This window comes from Podarcis pityusensis (assembly GCF_964106645.2).
Source record: "Podarcis pityusensis genome assembly, chromosome: 10".
Lineage (NCBI taxonomy): Eukaryota > Metazoa > Chordata > Lepidosauria > Squamata > Lacertidae > Podarcis > Podarcis pityusensis.
Genome location: NC_138035.1, coordinates 3565874 through 3584014, shown reverse-complemented (window position 1 = coordinate 3584014; position 18141 = coordinate 3565874). Strand labels below are relative to the sequence as shown.

The window sequence follows — 18141 nt, the reverse complement described above, 5'->3', positions numbered from 1 at the left end:
CAAGAGGTTTTCATTTGCCCTGCTCTTTGCCTGGGAAAACCCAGTGTTGAATCAGAACGAACGCCACTCCACAGAAAACCCAATTTGTGTTTATTCTGATTCAGTGGTAAACAATGGATTTTTCCCAGTGAAAGCAGCAAGACAAGCAGAATTGTGGGCAAGATCTCAGACTATCAGATTGTTGGTTGATTTAATGTGGGTTTTATTTTATCTTGTGTTTCCTCCGTTTTTAAGCTGCTTTAGAAACCCATGTAGAAAAGGAGGGCATAAATTAAATAAACTGAGCTGAGCCAAACATGAATCTGGTGTGTTCTTTCCATGTCTGAACTATTGGTCAAAAGAGACTGCAACACCCAATACCCCACCCCGAAATGTTCATCATGTTGTACCCGCGTTCTGTGCAAGACGAAAAGGTGGATGGAATTCCTTGTTTTGTGTTCTACCCTCTAGATTTTATAATCAACAGCAGAGTAATTAAAACCAAGCATTCCTAAATACTACCAGAAAAGAACATGCCAAAGAGAAAGAGAAAGGCTTGTGGTACTGAAATTGTGCAATACGGGTTTGTCTATTTTGAAATTAAATTTTGTAAAATATTGCAGTGAGTTGTGTCAATCATCCTGCTCCATGAAGGAGAAATTGTATACCTGTTTTTCAGCTGGTAGGAGTTGAAGCATCTGAGTTTGTCACAAAAGAGAGGAAAAGTTTTGGGATGCCTTGTCAGGAATGAGCCAGCTCCAAGCAAAGGTTTGCAGCCAACTGCAGAAAGCAGCCAGTAACAGACAGGCTTAGATGTTAGTCAGGCAGGGGAGAGCTGGCAGCTGCAGACTTCGGCTCTTCCTGACCTTGACAGGCAGGATGATAAGGCAGTAGTTGAGAGAAGGCTAGAACACAGCCAAAGCTCGCAGGAAGCACAAATAGGCACGAATAGACTCAGAGATAGCCTCTCAGAAAAGGAAGAGGTTGGAGCTGATCCACTAAGTCAGAAGAGTCAGCGAATGGGAGGGCTGCTAGATAGGAAGCAAAACAAGAGACGTAAAGTTCCTAAGTTCAATGTCTTCTGTCGACACCGGAAGGAGTCTTCAGAAGAGTCACCTTGAGTAATGATGGTGGAGGCTTTGTTAGAGCCATCCGGAGCTGTTTGTTTTTGCAATAAATCCTCCTTTTTAATTATCTACGCTTACTGTGTTATCAAGCTGGGAACTTGGACTCCTGATATGTCTGTAATTGTGGCTGCTCTCATAAATAAGTATGTTATTTGACAAGACCTGTATGTGGTCAAGTCATTTTGGAATAATGGCCTAGAAATATCATAAATACCTATAGATAAATGGAAAGATGTGTTGGGAAACTGTGTACATGCAGCTACTCACACAGAGTCAATTAAGGTTTGGCAGACAGCCAAAAGGTTATGTGAAGGAGTAAGTCTGCCTGGTGATAACAGAGGCTTGGGGACAGCTCCATGATTGGTCAAGCTCTCTCAAGGGAGTGATGGCCTACTAACTGGAGTCGTGTCAGAGAGAGCTAGCAAAAGATCTGTGTTCTGTTCCTGTAAATAGTCCACTGTATATAATAAACACCTAACTACAAGTTCCTGGTTCCTGCTTCGTCCATCCTGTCTGCAGCCAATTGCTTCCATGGATTCTGCGTTTACTCTGCTAGGTCTGTCTAAGGTCCTGCAACTAGTCAGAAAGTTGCGAAACACCAATAGGTTTTGCCAATATGATGGACCATGAAGCCTGAGGTCAAAAGCATGCCTGGAAAAGTGGAGGGAGGAGATGCAGACAAAAAGCAGATAGGCCAGTAATCCTCTCTTGGGGTTCATCCACACTCCCTTTCATACTGCACTTTCTAGGGATTCCAGGTCTGTGCCCCAGTGGCTTTTATTTTCTGCCCTGCTACTTTCTCTGGGAGAGCCTGCATTTTACTGCTGAGTCGGAGCAAACGGCAGTGGGTTTTTCCGCAGCAACGCTGACAGCAGCGAAGGCAACATCAATTCCGAAATTTCAAAGCTTGCAATATTGGGACTCTGAGCAATCGCCATTCGAACACAAGCAAAGCGTGGCATGTCTTTATTTTTAAGCACAACGATTTCAACACATTGGATATACCGACACGCTCCATTGTGGAACACTTTGCTTGCGTAACTGAACGCTTATAAAGTTAATAAAAGGACGGGCTGCGTCACAAACGCCGACGTCAGGCTTGCAATGGCGCCCGTTTGCCAGGCCAGTTACCCCAACTGCCGCCGTAGCTGACGCTGGTGATCATTTCTCTGTTCTTTTTGCGTTTTGGAATAAATGGTCTGAAATCATACGGGGTCGTTGTTGTGGGTGTTGTGGTAGTAGTTGTGGGTGTTGTGGTAGTAGTTGTGGGTGTTGTGGTAGTAGTGGTGGGTGTTGTGGTAGTAGTGGTGGGTGTTGTGGTAGTGGTGGGTGTCGTGGTGGTGGTAGTGGTGGTAGTGGTGGGTGTCGTGGTGGTAGTGGTGGTGGTAGTGGTGGTAGTGGTGGTGGTAGTGGTGGTAGTGGTGGTAGTGGTGGTCATGGTCGTGGTTGTGGTGTCTGTTACAGGCTCTGCCCTTTGGGGTGGTGCTTCAGATGTGGGCGGCAGCTGTGGAAACCGAAGCAATCTCGGTCGTTTGGGTTCCTGGGGTGGCGGCTGAGGATTTGGTTCGGGTGCTGTTTCTGTTTGCGGCGGGGCTAATATCTCTGACCAGTCCGACTCAGACATGTGCAGATTTGGCTCGAGTGGCGGAGGCGGCTCAGTTTCTTCAGGCGCCTGCTCTTCCTCCTCGGTCGGCGCCGGGGGCGGTTGTGAGTTTGGCCTTGTGTAGCTCTGGATCCAGTCGAAGAAGTGCTGCGTGGAGGTGTAGACGCCAGGCTTTTGGGCTCTGGCGCAGCCCAGTCCCCAGCTGGTGATCCCCACCACCCAGTAGCGCTCGGAGCGATCCTCCCGGCACATGAGGGGCCCGCCGCTGTCACCCTGCAGTGGGAAGGGAGAGGACAGCCGTGTGAGGAAGGGGAAGGCCAACCGCTCAGTGAAGAGAGCCCCTGCCCTGCCAGAGGAAGGTCCCAGGTTCAGTCCCCAGTGGCATCTCCAGGTGGACAGGGGGACTCCTGCCAGAAACCTGGAGGGCCATGGCTGCCGGTCAGTGTAGACAGTACTGATGGCCAGTGGTCTGACTCAGGGCTCATCCACACTGACCTTTCTAGACACAGGTCTGCGCTTCCAAGCTCAAGGTCTGAGTGCTTTTCGTTTGTTTGTCCTGCCACTTTCCCCAGGAAAACACATTCTTTCGTGTTCAATCGGAACAAAAAGCAGTTTGGGTTTTTCTGCAGATTGCTGTTTTCTTCAATTCAGCGGTAAAGAGCAGCTTTTCCTGAGGAAAGGAGCAGGAATTAAAACAACCCACTTGGACATGGCACTTTAAAGTGTGGTTCAGTGCCTAGATATGCAGCAGGAAAGGAAGTATATAACAAAATAAGAAGTCATAGAAAAAAATGCTGTTCTTATTATTTTTATATAACAATATTACCTCAATATATTATTTTTATATATTACATTATATTAGTTTTAATAATAATATGCTTTAATACAGGCATAGGCAAACTCGGCCCTCCAGATGTTTTGGGACTACAATTCCCATCATCCTTGACTACTGGTCCTGTTAGCTAGGAATGATGGGAGTTGTAGTCCCAAAACATCTGGAGGGCCGAGTTTGTCTATGCCTGTTTTAATATAATAAAAATGTCAATGAATCATCAAATCATCAAATTATCGAGTTGGAAGGGGCCCAAGGGTCATCTAGTCCAAGCCTCATGATGCAGGAATCTCAGCTAAAGCATCCATGGTAGATGGCTACCCAACCTCTGCTTAAAAACCTCCAGGAAAGTCCCTCATCTTCCCTCTGTGCTAGGTTGTAAGAAAGTATTAGAAAGTATATTAAATGTAAGGTAATAATTATAAGTCCCCTTCATGGATCACTGCCTTGCCATGGCGAAGGGGCTTGAATAACTCAGAGAAGCTATGAGCTATGCCATGCAGGGCCACCCAAGATGGACAGGTCATAGTGGAGAGTTTTGACCAAACGTGATCCACCTGGAGCAGGAACTGGCAAGCCACTCCAGTATCCCTGCCAAGAAAACTCAATGGACAAAGGCAACAGGCATATAAAAGTTATGACGCTGGAAGATGAGCCCCTCAGGTCGGAAGGCGTCCAACATGCTACTGAGGAAGAGTGGAGGACAAGTACAAGTAGATTCAGAGCTGATGAAGCGGCTGGGCCAAAGCCGAAAGGACTCTCAAGAACTGTGGGCAAGAATCCAGTAAAAGAAATGGAGTGGCTCTCATAGTCAACAAAAGAGTGGTGAAAGCTGTACTGGGATGCAATCTCAAAAAATGATAGAATAATATCGATATGAATCCAAGGCAGACCTTTTAACATCACAGTAATCCAAGTTTATGCAGCAACCACTGGTGCTGAAGAAACTGAAATTGACCAATTCTATGAAGACTTACAACAACTTATAGAAATGACACCAAAGAAGGATGTTCTTCTCATTATAGGGGATTGGAATGCTAAAGTAGGGAGTCAAGAGATAAAAGGAACAACTGGCAAGTTTGGCCTTGGAGTTCAAAATGAAGCAGGGCAAAGGCTAATAGAGTTCTGCCAAGAGAACAAGCTGGGATTCAGGCCTCATCATGGGACTGAAACTGCCTTGGTCACACTGGTCGATGATCTCCGGCGGGCTAGGGACAAAGGTGAGAGCTGTTTCCTAGTTCTGCTGGATCTCTCAGCGGCGTTTGATACCATCGACCATAACATCCTTCTGGACCGTCTTGAGGGGCTGGGAGCTGGGGGCACTGTCATACAGTGGTTCCGCTCCTTCCTCCTGGGCCGTGTTCAGAAAGTGGTGGTGGGGGATGAGTGTTCAGACCCCTGGGCTCCCACTTGTGGGGTGCCTCAGGGTTCTGTCCTCTCCCCCATGCTTTTTAACATCTACATGCAGCCGCTGGGAGAGATCATCAGGGGGTTTGGGCTGGGTGTTCATCAGTATGCAGATGATACCCAGCTCTACCTCTCTTTTAAATCAGAACCAGTGAAGGCGGTGAAGATCCTGTGTGAGTGTCTGGAGGCGGTTGGAGGATAGATGGCAGCTAACAGATTGAGGTTGAATCCTGACAAGACAGAAGTACTGTTTTTGGGGGACAGGAGGCGGGCAGGTGTGGAGGATTCCCTGGTCCTGAATGGGGTAACTGTGCCCCTGAAGGACCAGGTGCGCAGCCTGGGAGTCATTTTGGACTCACAGCTGTCCATGGAGGCACAGGTCAAATCTGTGTCCAGGGCAGCTGTTTACCAGCTCCATCTGATATGTAGGCTGAGACCCTATCTGCCTGCGGACTGCCTCGCAAGAGTTGTGCATGCTCTGGTTATCTCCCACTTGGACTACTGCAATGCGCTCTACGTGGGGCTACTTTTGAAGGTGACCCGGAAACTACAACTAATCCAGAATGCGGCAGCTAGACTGGGGACTGGGAGTGGCTGCCGAGACCATATAACAACGATCTTGAAAGACCTACATTGGCTCCCAGTACGTTTCCGAGCACAATTCAAAGTGTTGGTGGTAACCTTTAAAGCCCTAAACGGCCTCAGTCCAATATATCTGAAGGAGCGTCTCCACCCCCATCGTTCTACCCAGACACTGAGGTCCAGCACCGAGAGCCTTCTGGCGGTTCCCTCACTGCGAGAAGCCAAGTTACAGGAAACTAGGCAGAGGGCCTTCTCGGTAGTGGCGCCCTCCCTGTGGAACGCCCTCCCACCAGATGTCAAAGAGAACAACTACCAGACTTATAGAAGACATCTGAAGGGAGGCTTTTAATGTTTGATGTATCACAGTATTTTAATATTTCTTGGAAGCTGCCCAGAGTGGCTGGGGAAGCCCAGCCAGATGGGCGGGGTATAAATAATAAATTATTATTATGGTCATCACAAACACTCTTTTCCAACAACAGAAGAGATGACTCTACACATGGACATCACCAGATGGGCAGCATCGGAATCAGATTGAGTATATTCTCTGCAGCCAAAGATGGAGAAGCTCTATACAGTCAGCAAAAACAAGACCTGGAGCTGACTGTGGCTCAGATCATCAGCTTCTTATAGCAAAATTCAAGCTTAAACTGAAGAAAGTAGGAAAAACCACTGGGCCGGTAAGATACAATCTAAATCAAATCCCTTAGGAATACACAGTGGAAGTGAGGAACAGGTTTAAGGATTTTGATTTGGTGGACAGAGTGCCTGAAGAACTATGGATGGAGGCTCATAACATTATACAAGAGGCAGCAACAAAAACCATCCCAATGAAAAGGAAATGCAAGAAAGCAAAGTGGCTGTCCATCGAGGCCTTACAAATAGCGGGGGAGAGGAGGCAAGAAAAATGCGAAGGAGATAGTGAAAGATACAGGAAATTGAATGCAGATTTCCAAAAAATAGCAAGAAGAGACAAGAAGGCCTTCTTAAACGAGCAATGCAAAGAAATAGAGAAAAACAATAGAATAGGAAAAACAAGAGATTTGTTCAAGAAAATTGGAGATATGAAAGGAACATTTCGTACAAAGATTACCATAATAAAAGACAAAAGTGGAAAGGACCTAACAGAAGCAGAAGACATCAAGAAGAGGTGGCAAGAATACACAGAGGAATTATACCAGAAAGATATGGATGTCTTGTACACCCCAGGTAGTGTGGTTGCTGACCTTGAGCCAGACATCCTGGAGAGTGAAGTCAAATGGGCCTTAGAAAGCACTGCTAATAACAAGGCCAGTGGAAGTGATGATATTCCAGCTGAACTATTTAAAATTTTAAACAATGATGCTGTTAAGGTGCTACACTCAATATGCCAGCAAATTTGGAAAAGTCAGCAGTGGCCAGAGGATTGGAGAAGATCAGTCTACATCCCAATCTCAAAGAAGGGCAGTGCCAAAGAATGCTCCAACTACCGCACAATTGCACAATTGCACTCATTTCACATGCTAGCAAGGTTATGCTTAAAATTCTACAAGGAAGGCTCAAGCAGTATGTGGACCAAGAACTCCCAGAAGTGCAAGCTGGATTTAGAAGAGGCAGAGGAACCAGAGACCAAATTGCAAACATGCACTGGATTATGGAGAAAGCTAGAGAGTTCCAGAAAGACATCTGCTTCATTGACTATGCAAAAGCCTTTGACTGTGTCGACCACAGCAAACTATGGCAAGTTCTTAAAGAAATGGGAGTGCCTGATCACCTCATCTGTCTCCTGAGAAATCTCTATGTGGGACAAGAAGCTACAGTTAGAACTGGATATGGAACAACAGATTGGTTCAAAATTGGGAAAGGAGTACGGCAAGGCTGTATATTGTCTCCCTGCTTATTTAACTTATATGCAGAATTCATCATGCAAAAGGCTGGGCTGGATGAATCCCAAGCCGGAATTAAGATCACCGGAAGAAATATCAACAACCTCAGATATGCAGATGACACAACCTTGATGGCAAAAAGTGAGGAGGAATTAAATAACCTTTTAATGAGGGTGAAAGAGGAGAGCGCAAAATATGGTCTGAAGCTCAACATCAAAAAAACGAAGATCATGGCCACTGGTCCCATCACCTCCTGGCAAATAGAAGGGGAAGAAATGGAGGCAGTGAGAGATTTTACTTTCTTGGGCTCCATGATCACTGCAGATGGTGACAGCAGCCATGAAATTAAAAGACTCCTGCTCCTTGGGAGAAAGGCGATGGCTAACCTAGACAGCATCTTCAAAAGCAGAGACATCACCTTGCCGACAAAGGTCCATATAGTTAAAGCTATGGTTTTCCCAGTAGTGATGTATGGAAGTGAGAGCTGGACCATAAAGAAGGCTGATCGTCGAAGAATTGATGCTTTTGAATTCTGGTGCTGGAGGAGACTCTTGAGTGTCCCATGGACTGCAAGAAGATCAAACACATCCATTCTTAAGGAAATTAGCCCTGAGTGCTCACTGGAAGGACTGAACATGAAGCTGAGGCTCCAATACTTTGGCCACCTCATGAGAAGAGAAGACTCCCTGGAAAAGACCCTGATGTGGGGAAAGATTGAGGGTACAAGCAGAAGGGGACGACAGAGGACGAGATGGTTGGACAGTGTTCTCGAAGCTATAAACATGAATCTGACCAAGCTACAGGAGGCAGTGGAAGACAGGAGGGCCTGGCATGCTCTGGTTCATGGGGTCATGAAGAGTCGGACACGACTGAACGACTAAACAACAACAACAATAATTAAAGTACAGTCAAAATCACAAATGTCAGCTATACTGGCAAATGATGGGAAGTCTATATTTATTTTACTTTAGTTTCTTGTTGTTGTTTTACTTTACTTCATGTACCTTTATATAATTTTAGCTTAGCTGATATCTAAGTGGAATTAGAAGGTTAAATTAACATTCTAAGTTAAACTAATTTAAATATATATATATAGTATATGTGTGAAGTCAAATCTGTAATGACATTAATGAATTTCAATAAAGAATTTTTTCATCCAAAAAACCTCCCAAAAAAACTCGAGCTTTGGTGAGGTGCCATCTTTTGTAAGGTGCTGTTTCTCTGGGACGTTTGCAAATCGCTTTGACTTGCACGCAGAAGGTGCTAGGTTTCATGAGACTGGGACCATGTACGTTTTCTGAATGGCACAGAACACAATGTTGGCAAATGCCCTCATTTTATCCCCTTGCCAGTGGTGGACTCTCCTTCCTTGGAGGTTTTACAGCAGAGATTGGATGGCCCTCTATCCAGGATGCTTTAGCTGAGATTCCTGCATTGCGGGAGGGGGGGTGAGCTAGATGTCCCCCTGGGGTCACTTCCAACGATTCTACTCCCCTTTTAAATGCTTGGACTTGATGCTTGCTGGGTCACACCTCAGCCCTGCTTTGTAACTTTTCCTCAGCACTAGCCGGTGATGAGAGAATTGAAGAGGTATCTGGCTGAAGACGCAGGAAAGTTGGAAGATGCAGGTGAGTGGCAGCAGCCCAAATTCACGTACCTGGCAAGTGTCAATGCCTCCTGCCTCGAACCCTGCACACAGGTTGTTGACTCTGATGCTTCCATAGTACCAGGAAGTGCTATTGCACCTTTCTTGGGAAATAAGTTCCACTTTGGCCTCCTTCAGGATGTCGGATGGAGCATTCGCTGTAAGGAGAAAACAGTTACGAAATTTCTACATGCACAGGACCCGTCCAGTGAACGCTCCAGCCTTTTTCTCTGTTGTCTACTCATTTTCTATTCCCGGGAAAAACCCTTGGAACCAGCCATCCTTCGCCTCCCTATGTGGTGAGTTATGCTAAGAAGGCTGTTTGACCCAGTAGCTCCTTGCCAGGGACTAGGGCTGGGGGTTTCCATTCCCTGGCGAATCTCACTCCATGTGCTTGACTGGGTCAATAAAAGAAGTCAATATCAGAATGTCTGCAGAGGCAGAACTTCTGAAATAGGTGCAGATCGACTTGCACAAAGGCGACAGTTGGGCCATTGTATCTCTAAAAACAGACTACAGTTCAGTGTTCAAAATTCCCATTGTTCTGGGAGTGCCTAAATGAATACCTCCAAAGTCAAGCTTCGAGGACAGAAATCTGGCTGAGTCTGGAATAACCTTGTGAATTGAAAGGATAAGAAAGAGGGATTTATATCTAGATGCTAGGATAGAGATGATCAGGAAAACAGGAAGACACAATGAGAGATAAAGGAGGTGCTGTGGGATTGGTGGAAGTCAATATCTTGTTGTTGTTTTAGTGTTTATAGTATTAACTTGTAAGATATGGATTTGTGTGTTTTTTTGTTCCTTTCTTTAGTTTTCGAATGTTGGTTTTTGTGTGTTGTGTATTATCATTTTCTGATATTTTTCGTGTTGTTGTGTGGAAAATACTAATAAAATTTATTTTTTAAAAAAATTCCCATTGTTCTAGGCGCATTTTGTAATGGGATTTCATTAGGGCAAGCAATTTCTGAGCTCTGGGCACAGTACTGCCCCTAAAATTTCAGATTAAAACTGCAGAGTGGAAGGAAAGGAGGACCTTTTCCTGCCTCCCCACTTCCAGCTGCTCTCTGAAGACAGGAGAAGAGACCCCCTTAAGAATATTAGGGGGGTGGGCAGCGGAAGGACTAGAGTAGACCATGTGAAAAACAAACATAATATTTTAGCTGCAGTTCATTCACTTTCAGCTTTGTATTCTTGTTATTAAAAAGCGTGCCTAGACATTCCGTTGTTGTGCCCATGACCTAGTCTTAAGGTGTCATTTAGCTCCTAGCTTCCATATCTCAGTTTCTAGCTTTCATATCTCTGTTTCTAACACTGCTACAGTTTATGAGAGGTTTGTGTCTTAGCCATACCTTCAGAGTGACATATTGAATGATTTCATTTTCCATTCAGTGATTTTAACTACATTTCCTGAGGGCTTATTATTTGAAGGGCTGTACCAGGGCTTGCCCCTCTGGTGCCAAACCAGATGTGGTTGGACTCCAACTCCCATAATCCTCTACCATGGGTGATGCTGAGTGGGGTTGATGGAAGATGCTGTTGAACAACATTTATAGGTCATCAGGTTTGCCTAAGCCCGGCATGTCCAAAGTCTGTTTTGGGGGCCTAATCCGGTTCAATCCTGGCAGTTTATTTCCTGTGGTAAAAAAACCTCAACAACTCAAACCCTAGCCCTTTGGCTCATCTCAGCTATCTGCCAATCTCCCATTCCCACCACCCTTCTGAGTAATACCCCTCCCCACCTTCTCACTATATAGAAGGATCTGGCAACTTCTGTTTCAGTGTATCTGAAGAAGTGTGCTTGCACACGAAAGCTCATACCAAGAACTAACTTAGTTGGTCTTAAAGGTGCTACTGGAAGGATTTTTTTTATTTTGACTATGGCAGACCAACACGGCTACCTATCTGTAACTGGAACCCTAGCCCTTTGGTCACTTCATCAAATCTGGCTCTCTTTGAAAAAAGTTTGGACACCAGTGGCCTAAACTGTGCAGTATACTTGAGTGCGCCCTTTGCAGCCCGTATAAATCTGTGCACCCTTCCCTCCTTGCTCTTCATCCCTAGCCCCCACTTTTGTGCATGGTTCTGTCTTTTTGGAAACCATTTGTCCTGTTCCAACTTTGCATATCAAAGGACGTGACTTGAATTGGGACAACGACCCACAGACTTGAACTGGTTTCATAGTTATCTCACCAAGTGACACTGGGATGAGTGTTAAGAGATCTCTAACACATGCATCTCAGCATCCTCATGAACTACAATTCCCAGGATTCACTGGGGAAAGCAACAACAGTTACACTGATGTAGAGCCAAACTGAGTTGGTAGACTACCGCTTGAAGTCCAATATTACACGGTGTGTCTATTTTTCTCCTTTGACGCCTTCACTCTTTCTCTCTCGGCTTTGCCACCCCTTTCCTGCTTTCCTCTCTTCATTTTTCTTCTTCTTTTGAAACAGGGGTAGGCAACCTAAGGCCCGGGGGCCGGATCTGGCCCAATCGCCTTCTCAATCCGGCCCATGGACAGTCCAGAAATCAGCGTGCTTTTACATGAGTACAATGTGTGCTTTTATTTAAAATGCATCTCTGAGTTATTTTTGGGGAATAGGAATTTGTTCATATTTTCCCCCAAAATATAGTCCGGCCCACCACATGGTCTGAGGGACGGTGGACCAGCCCACGGCTGAAAAAGGTTGCTGACCCCTGTTTTAAAAGCATACATAACCGTTCTTAGCTCAAGGCATCTCAGTTATGACCTCAGCCCACCAGCTGCAGCCCCAAGGTGTATGGAGATCATATGCCCTTGGCTCACGGTACAGCTTTTCTGCTGCAAACTTCTGATTTTGCAGCATTGATGCTTTTAGGGCCTTGGAGGCTGGGTTTTTTGGGGGTGTGGTGGGGAGAGAGGCTGCCAGCAGAGACTGGGCTTCCTTCTGATTAATCGCATGGTGGTTTCACTGCTTCACATCCTTTCCCAGGCCTAAAGGAGCATCAAGGCGTTGCTGCATCTCTCTCACATTTCTCCTGCGTGTAACCCCAGCCAGCGATGTAGCAATGGGCCATGGCAGACACGTCCACAAAGCTCTCTGGCAGGCAGGCAGGCTGGATGTAGTCACTGCACTGGATCGGGTCATCCAGCTCTATCAAGGCGATGTCGTTGACTTGCTGCTGTGGGATGTAGCTCTCGTGCTCCACCACCCTCTTGAGGAAGCGCACCTCCGCATCAGGGCCAGGCCGGGAGAGCACAGTGGAACCCAACAGCAGCTCCCAATTTTCTAGATATCTAGAGCAGAGAAAGAAAACAGGAAGCGTCTTACGCAACACTTTGCCCATTTACCCCAGTATTGTCTGCTGTAATGGACAGCAGCTCTGACCACAGCTGACCAGAGTTGAACCTGGGACCATTTGATGGCAGTGCCCATGCTCTACCACTGAGTTCTGCCCCTTCCCCAAGAAGGGGAGTGTAAGCTAGCACTGGGGTTGCCAGAGTGGCATCCATGGGTGCAATGACCCCCTTCATGCTTTTCCTTGGCGCCTGTGTGAAATCTCCGCCTCTCTCCTTCCCTCCGCTCTCAACGCTCACTGTCCTGTTCATGAGGTCAGAAAAGCCCTGCAGTATGGTCAGAGCAAAAGAGGCCCAACTAGTCCAACATCCTGTCCTCACAGTGGCCAATCAGATGTCCCAGTGAGAAGTCAGCAAGCAGGACTTGAGTGTGACAGTGTGGGATGTGTCATCACTGAAGCAGTCAAACACAGCATTTCCTGTTGCCTAGAGTGGACACGGAAGTGAGAGCTGGACCATAAAGAAGGCTGGTCACCGAAGAATTGATGTTTTTGAATTATGGCACTGGAGGAGACTCTTGAGAGTCCCATGGACTGCAAGAAGATCAAACCGATCCATTCTGAAGGAAATCAGCCCTGAGTGCTCACTGGAAGGACAGATCCTGAAGCTGAGGCTCCAAGACTTTGGCCACCTCAGGTGAGGAGAAGACTCCCTGGAAAAGACCCTGGTGTTGCGAAAGATGGAGGGCACAAGGAGAAGGGGACGACAGAGGACGAGATGGTGGGACAGTGTTCTCGAAGCTACCAGCATGAGTTTGACCAAACTGCGGGAGGCAGTGGAGGACAGGAGTGCCTGGCGTACTCTGGTCCATGGGGTCACGAAGAGTCAAACACAACTAAATGACTAAACAACAACAGTGGACACACAGGGGAATGTGGCTCCAGAGAGGGAGGACTTCCTGTCATACCTGCCGTGGAGCCTCCTCCTTTGTGTGACCAGGTAGATGGGCATGGTCCTAGCAGACCCTACAAAAGGGCTAGCCATGCAGCCTTCTTCCCCCTTTTGCTCTTTTCCTCTTTTGCCATCTTCCTCTCTTCTGACTCTTAGCCAGCAGCACATGGCTCACCCTTCCAGAGGATGGAAGCCACAAGGTAGAAAGTCTGAGGCCTAGCTCAAACTTCTTTTCTCTACACATGTTCCTGTAACTACAAGATAAAGCCTGCCTTCAGGACAATACTGTGAACTGAATGTAAGTAAGCTTTACTCTTTGTTATGTACTGAGCTTGGATCCTAGAACAATAGGCAGGTAGGATCCTAGAACGCAACAACCGGTTGGCTTGCAGGAGCAGCCCAATCAGGCTCTAGGAGGGAAGCAGAGTCAGCCAATCACACAGGACCCATTGTGTAAATAATGTATATAAATCCCAAGGTTTTGAGGGAAATTCATTCATTACGAGCTGCAATAAAGAGTATGAAATCACTACGTGACTTGTCGTGTTATTACAGTGGTACCTCTGGATGCGAATGGGATCCGTTCTGGAGCCCTGTTCGCTTCCTGAGTAGAACGCAACCGGCGACTGCGCATGCACGGGTCATGATTCGCCGCTTCTGCGCATGTGTGTGACATCATTTTGAGCATCTGCGCATGCATGAGTGGTGAAACCCGGAAGTAATGAGTTCCGTTACTTCTGGGTTGCCACGGAGCGTAACCTGAAAACGCTCAACCTGAAGCATATTTAACCCAAGGTATGACTATATTTTTAAGAGGGAAATAAAAGGGGAAACTTACCAAGAACAATCCAGACTGGACAAGCCAGTCTGGATTGCTCAACTAAAGTGATTCTAACGAATCCATCAGCTTGGTGCCAGCAATGCACAGGGGAATGTGCTCTGCTGCTTGCGCACTAGTGGGAGTGAGGAGGGATAGTATGCAATCAATATATCCTCTCCTACTTTCCTCAACATTCCCACAGACAGCAACTGTCTCCACTTGCGATTCTCAGCAGCTGGTCTTCAGAAGCATGAGGGACAGAGCATAGCAACTGTGGCTTATAGGCACTGACAGCTTGACCTCTGTGGTTTTGTCCAGCCGCCCTACAAGTCTATTTCTCGCCCCAGATCCTTTGGCTCACCTCTTATCTCTAAAGCAGTGGGCTGCGGTCAGAATCCACTTGGCGCTGATGAGGGACCCTCCGCAGGTGTGCTGATAACCTGACCGGAACGGCGTCCGGATGCTGACCATCCAAGGCCAGGTTCCTGGCAAGGTGTTGACGCCTCCCCCCATCTGAAGGGAGCTGCTGTGGCTGGATGCCAAGGGGCGCCTCCCACAAACTCCACTGGAAAGGAGAACAGCGGAAAGAGCATCAAGGGTACCGGCAGGATTTATTCCTCGCTTAGCTTATATATCCTGCCCTTCAATAGCTTCTCCAAGACGATTTACATCACTGTCAGAATTGAAAATGTTGTGCTTTTCCTCCACCAAAGACCAGAAGGTTACAACAGCTAATGTATACCTGAAGGAGCATCTCCACCCCCATCGTTTAGCCCGGACACTGAGATCCAGCTCCGAGGGTCTTCTGGTGGTTCCCTCATTGTGAGAAGTGAGGTTACAGGGAACCAGACAGAGGGCCTTCTCGGTAGTGGCGCCCGCCCTGTGGAACGCCCTCCCTTCAGATGTGAAGGAAATAAGCAGCTATCCTATCTTTAAAAGACATCTGAAGGCAGCCCTGTTCAGGGAAGTTTTTAATATTTAATGCTGTATTGTTTTTAACACTCGATTGGGAGCCGCCCAGAGTGGCTGGGGAGACTCAGCCAGATGGGCGGGGTATAAACAAATTATTATTATTATTATTATTATTTTATAATGTTATGTACTAAGCTTGGATCCTACAGCAATAGGCAAGTAGGATCCTAGAATGCAACAACTGATTGGCTTGCAGGAGAAAACCAATCAGGCTCCAGGAGGAAGTTAACTAGCCTCTTAGGCTGGTAGGATCCTAGAATGCAACAACTGATTGGCCTGCAGGAAAAGACCAATCAAGCTCCAGGAGGGAAGCAGAATCAGCCAATCAGAAGGGACTCATTGTGTAAATAATGTATATAAAAGCCTGAGGTTTGGGGGGGTAAATCAATCACTGTTTTACAAGCTGCAATAAAGAGCATGAAATCACTACGGGACTCCGAGCATATTTCAACTAAGTAAGCGCCGACTCGCTTAGAAGCTTATCTTTAACAGAACTTGTGGTTAAAACACCTGAAAACAGGGCATCTTGCAACTGAAATGGGGTTTATCTATACACTTCAGCAGATATAGAACCTGTGTCCCAGGAGACCAGGGCCCTGCAGGATTTAACCTCCTTCTGCAGGGCCTGTAAGACAGAGCTATTCTGCCTGGCTTTCAATTTGAACCTGACCTGATCTTTTATTCCCCTTCCATCCCTCCCCCTCCCCTTTTTATGAAGATTACCTGCTTTGGGACCCCACAGCTGATTCTCCCCTGGCCTCCTCGCTGCCCCAAATAGGACTAATTTAGCCAGATAGCCCTGGTGATCATCTAATGTTTATTGGATGGATTCCACCCCCCCCCAATTGATTTTTGAATTCCGAATTTATTGTTATTCATGTTTTATACCGTATTTTATGCTGTTTTTTGTTGCATCAATTAAGTGTTTTAAATTTGTTGTTAGCTGCCCTGAGCCTGGTTTTCTGAACCGGGAAGGGTGATATGAAAATTATTATTATTATTATTATTATTATTATTATTATTATTATCATCATCATAATTATTATTATTATTTCCAATTCTTTCAGGAGCTGAACCCAACTCTTCTAAATTCAGGGGAAGTGGGCTATCCTATTCTACCAGAAGGGGTGCACCTCTCCGCATTACTTATGCTGCCTCTCAGAGGGGTGATTTGTAGGATCAACAATTTCGGTGGCATCCTAAAAAGAAAGCTCTGTTATGTACTGAAGTTCTCACCCTGGGCCAGCAGGGGGATACTGTAGATAGTTATGCAAATAAGGGATCGAAAGTGATGTTCAGTGATTGGATAGTTGTAGAAAATTGTTACAGTTACATTGTACTGGAGCTCTATATAAGCAGGCTGACTGAACCCTTCAGTTCAGTTCTGTCCTGGCCTGTGAATAAACAAGAGCTGTTTGAAGAATCGCTGTGTCGTCTGATATGTTCAACCACAACTTGACAAGCTCAACAACTTGTGGGGTATCCTGGTTTTTACTTTTTGAAAGACAGCAACCCTAGGTAACTAGTAGCACCCAAGCCTGTCCCCAGCCTGGCAAAGTGATGCGCACTGCAGGCTGTGGAACTGATGCCGTCTGCATAATTCAGCTTTCTGGGAAAGACGTCTTTGCAATGAGCTAGTGGTATCATCCAGGCGAACAGAGGCTGCTCTTGCTGTGGTCACTCACCTGCAGCTGTCATCTGCGGCACGCATAGGGCAGGTTGTGAGGAGGGCCAGGAGAGCGAGAAGCAGCCTTCTCATCCTCTTTGCGATTGCTGCTTCCTGCTCTCTCGCCACTTGACATCATATAGAACTATGTTCTATATGACATCACACAGAAGTGCCAGCAGTTGTTCTTTAGTTTCCTTTGGAACGAGTCATTGAGCCCCAGGAAGGTGCATTGAGAAGTCTCAGGGCTGCACCACGGATACATTCAAGCACCTGAGCATGGAGCTAGAGGGAAACTGGGAAGGAACCTTTAACTCTTTGTTCACCATGCCCAGCTGAAGAGGAGGATTGCCATAACCCCACAGAGTGCTTGAAGATAGTTTATTTAGAATTATTACTATTATTATTTGTTAAATTTGGATTAGAATAGAGCATGTGCAGTGTAGGGTTGGACTGGAACTGCAGGGTAAAAGGTAAAGGGACCCCTGACCATTAGGTCCAGTCATGACCGACTCTGGGGTTGCGGCACTCATCTTGCTTTATTGGCCGAGGGAGCCGGCGTACAGCTTCCGGGTCATGTGGCCAGCATGACTAAGATGCTTCTGGTGAACCAGAGCAGCGCACAGAAACGCCATTTACCTTCCCGCCGGAGTGGTACCTATTTATCTACTTGCAGTGCTTTCAAAGTGCTAGGTTGGCAGGAGCAGGGACCGAGCAATGGGAGCTTACCCCGTCGCAGGGATTCGAACCGCCGACCTTCTAATCGGCAAGTCCTAGGCTCTGTGGTTTAACTCACAGCACCACCGGAACTGCGGGGACCTGGGCTCAAATCCCTCTTCAGTCACCAAGCTTACTGGGTGTCCTAGAGCAATCTGCTGTCCCGCTTCTTAAACCACAGAGTTGCAGTGACAATAAAATGTGGACTATGCAGAGATGGCAAGATTAACTAGGAAAATCAGAAACCAGGAGGATCAAAACATCAACAAAGAATGGGACAAATTTATATTATATTTGAAAGACCACTGTAAACATCTGAACTCTTTGGCAGGTTTTAAATGACTCTTGTAATGTTACACAGATTTTGGATACAATGGAGGATTGTAAATTAGATGGACTTATAATATCCAATTAAAAAAAGTTACTTAAGTAACCCATGGAGGGGAGGAGAAAAGTCTTGATATTCAGAAGAATCTTGTGTAATGTTTATTATTTGTGATTATGAGTGTGAAGGAATTTGTAAAATCATAATTTTTTAAAAAAGAGAGAGAGAGAATAAAATATAGAGGATCTCTTATGCATAAATGTGATCGCGTGAGGGATACAAAAATTTGAAGTGGCTTATTCGTATATTTAGAATGTCATCATAACCAATCACATATTCACTAACAGTTATTAGCCAGCGTGTTGCGTTT

At 46.2% G+C, this 18141-nt stretch overlaps 1 protein-coding gene across 1 annotated transcript; it reads right to left on the bottom strand.

Moving 5' to 3' along the window:
• Positions 1-2043: 2043 nt before the first annotated feature.
• Positions 2044-16857, bottom strand: LOC308486321 (acrosin-like). The gene is made up of 5 exons (XM_081023069.1): positions 16749-16857; positions 14453-14656; positions 12055-12320; positions 9053-9198; positions 2044-2982 (listed from the first exon to the last, which is right to left on the bottom strand). The coding sequence occupies exons 1-5, from the start codon at positions 16820-16822 to the stop codon at positions 2200-2202; spliced, it is 1473 nt and encodes a 490-aa protein (XP_080879195.1). The 5' UTR covers positions 16823-16857; the 3' UTR covers positions 2044-2199.
• Between the last annotated feature and the right edge of the window lie 1284 nt (positions 16858-18141).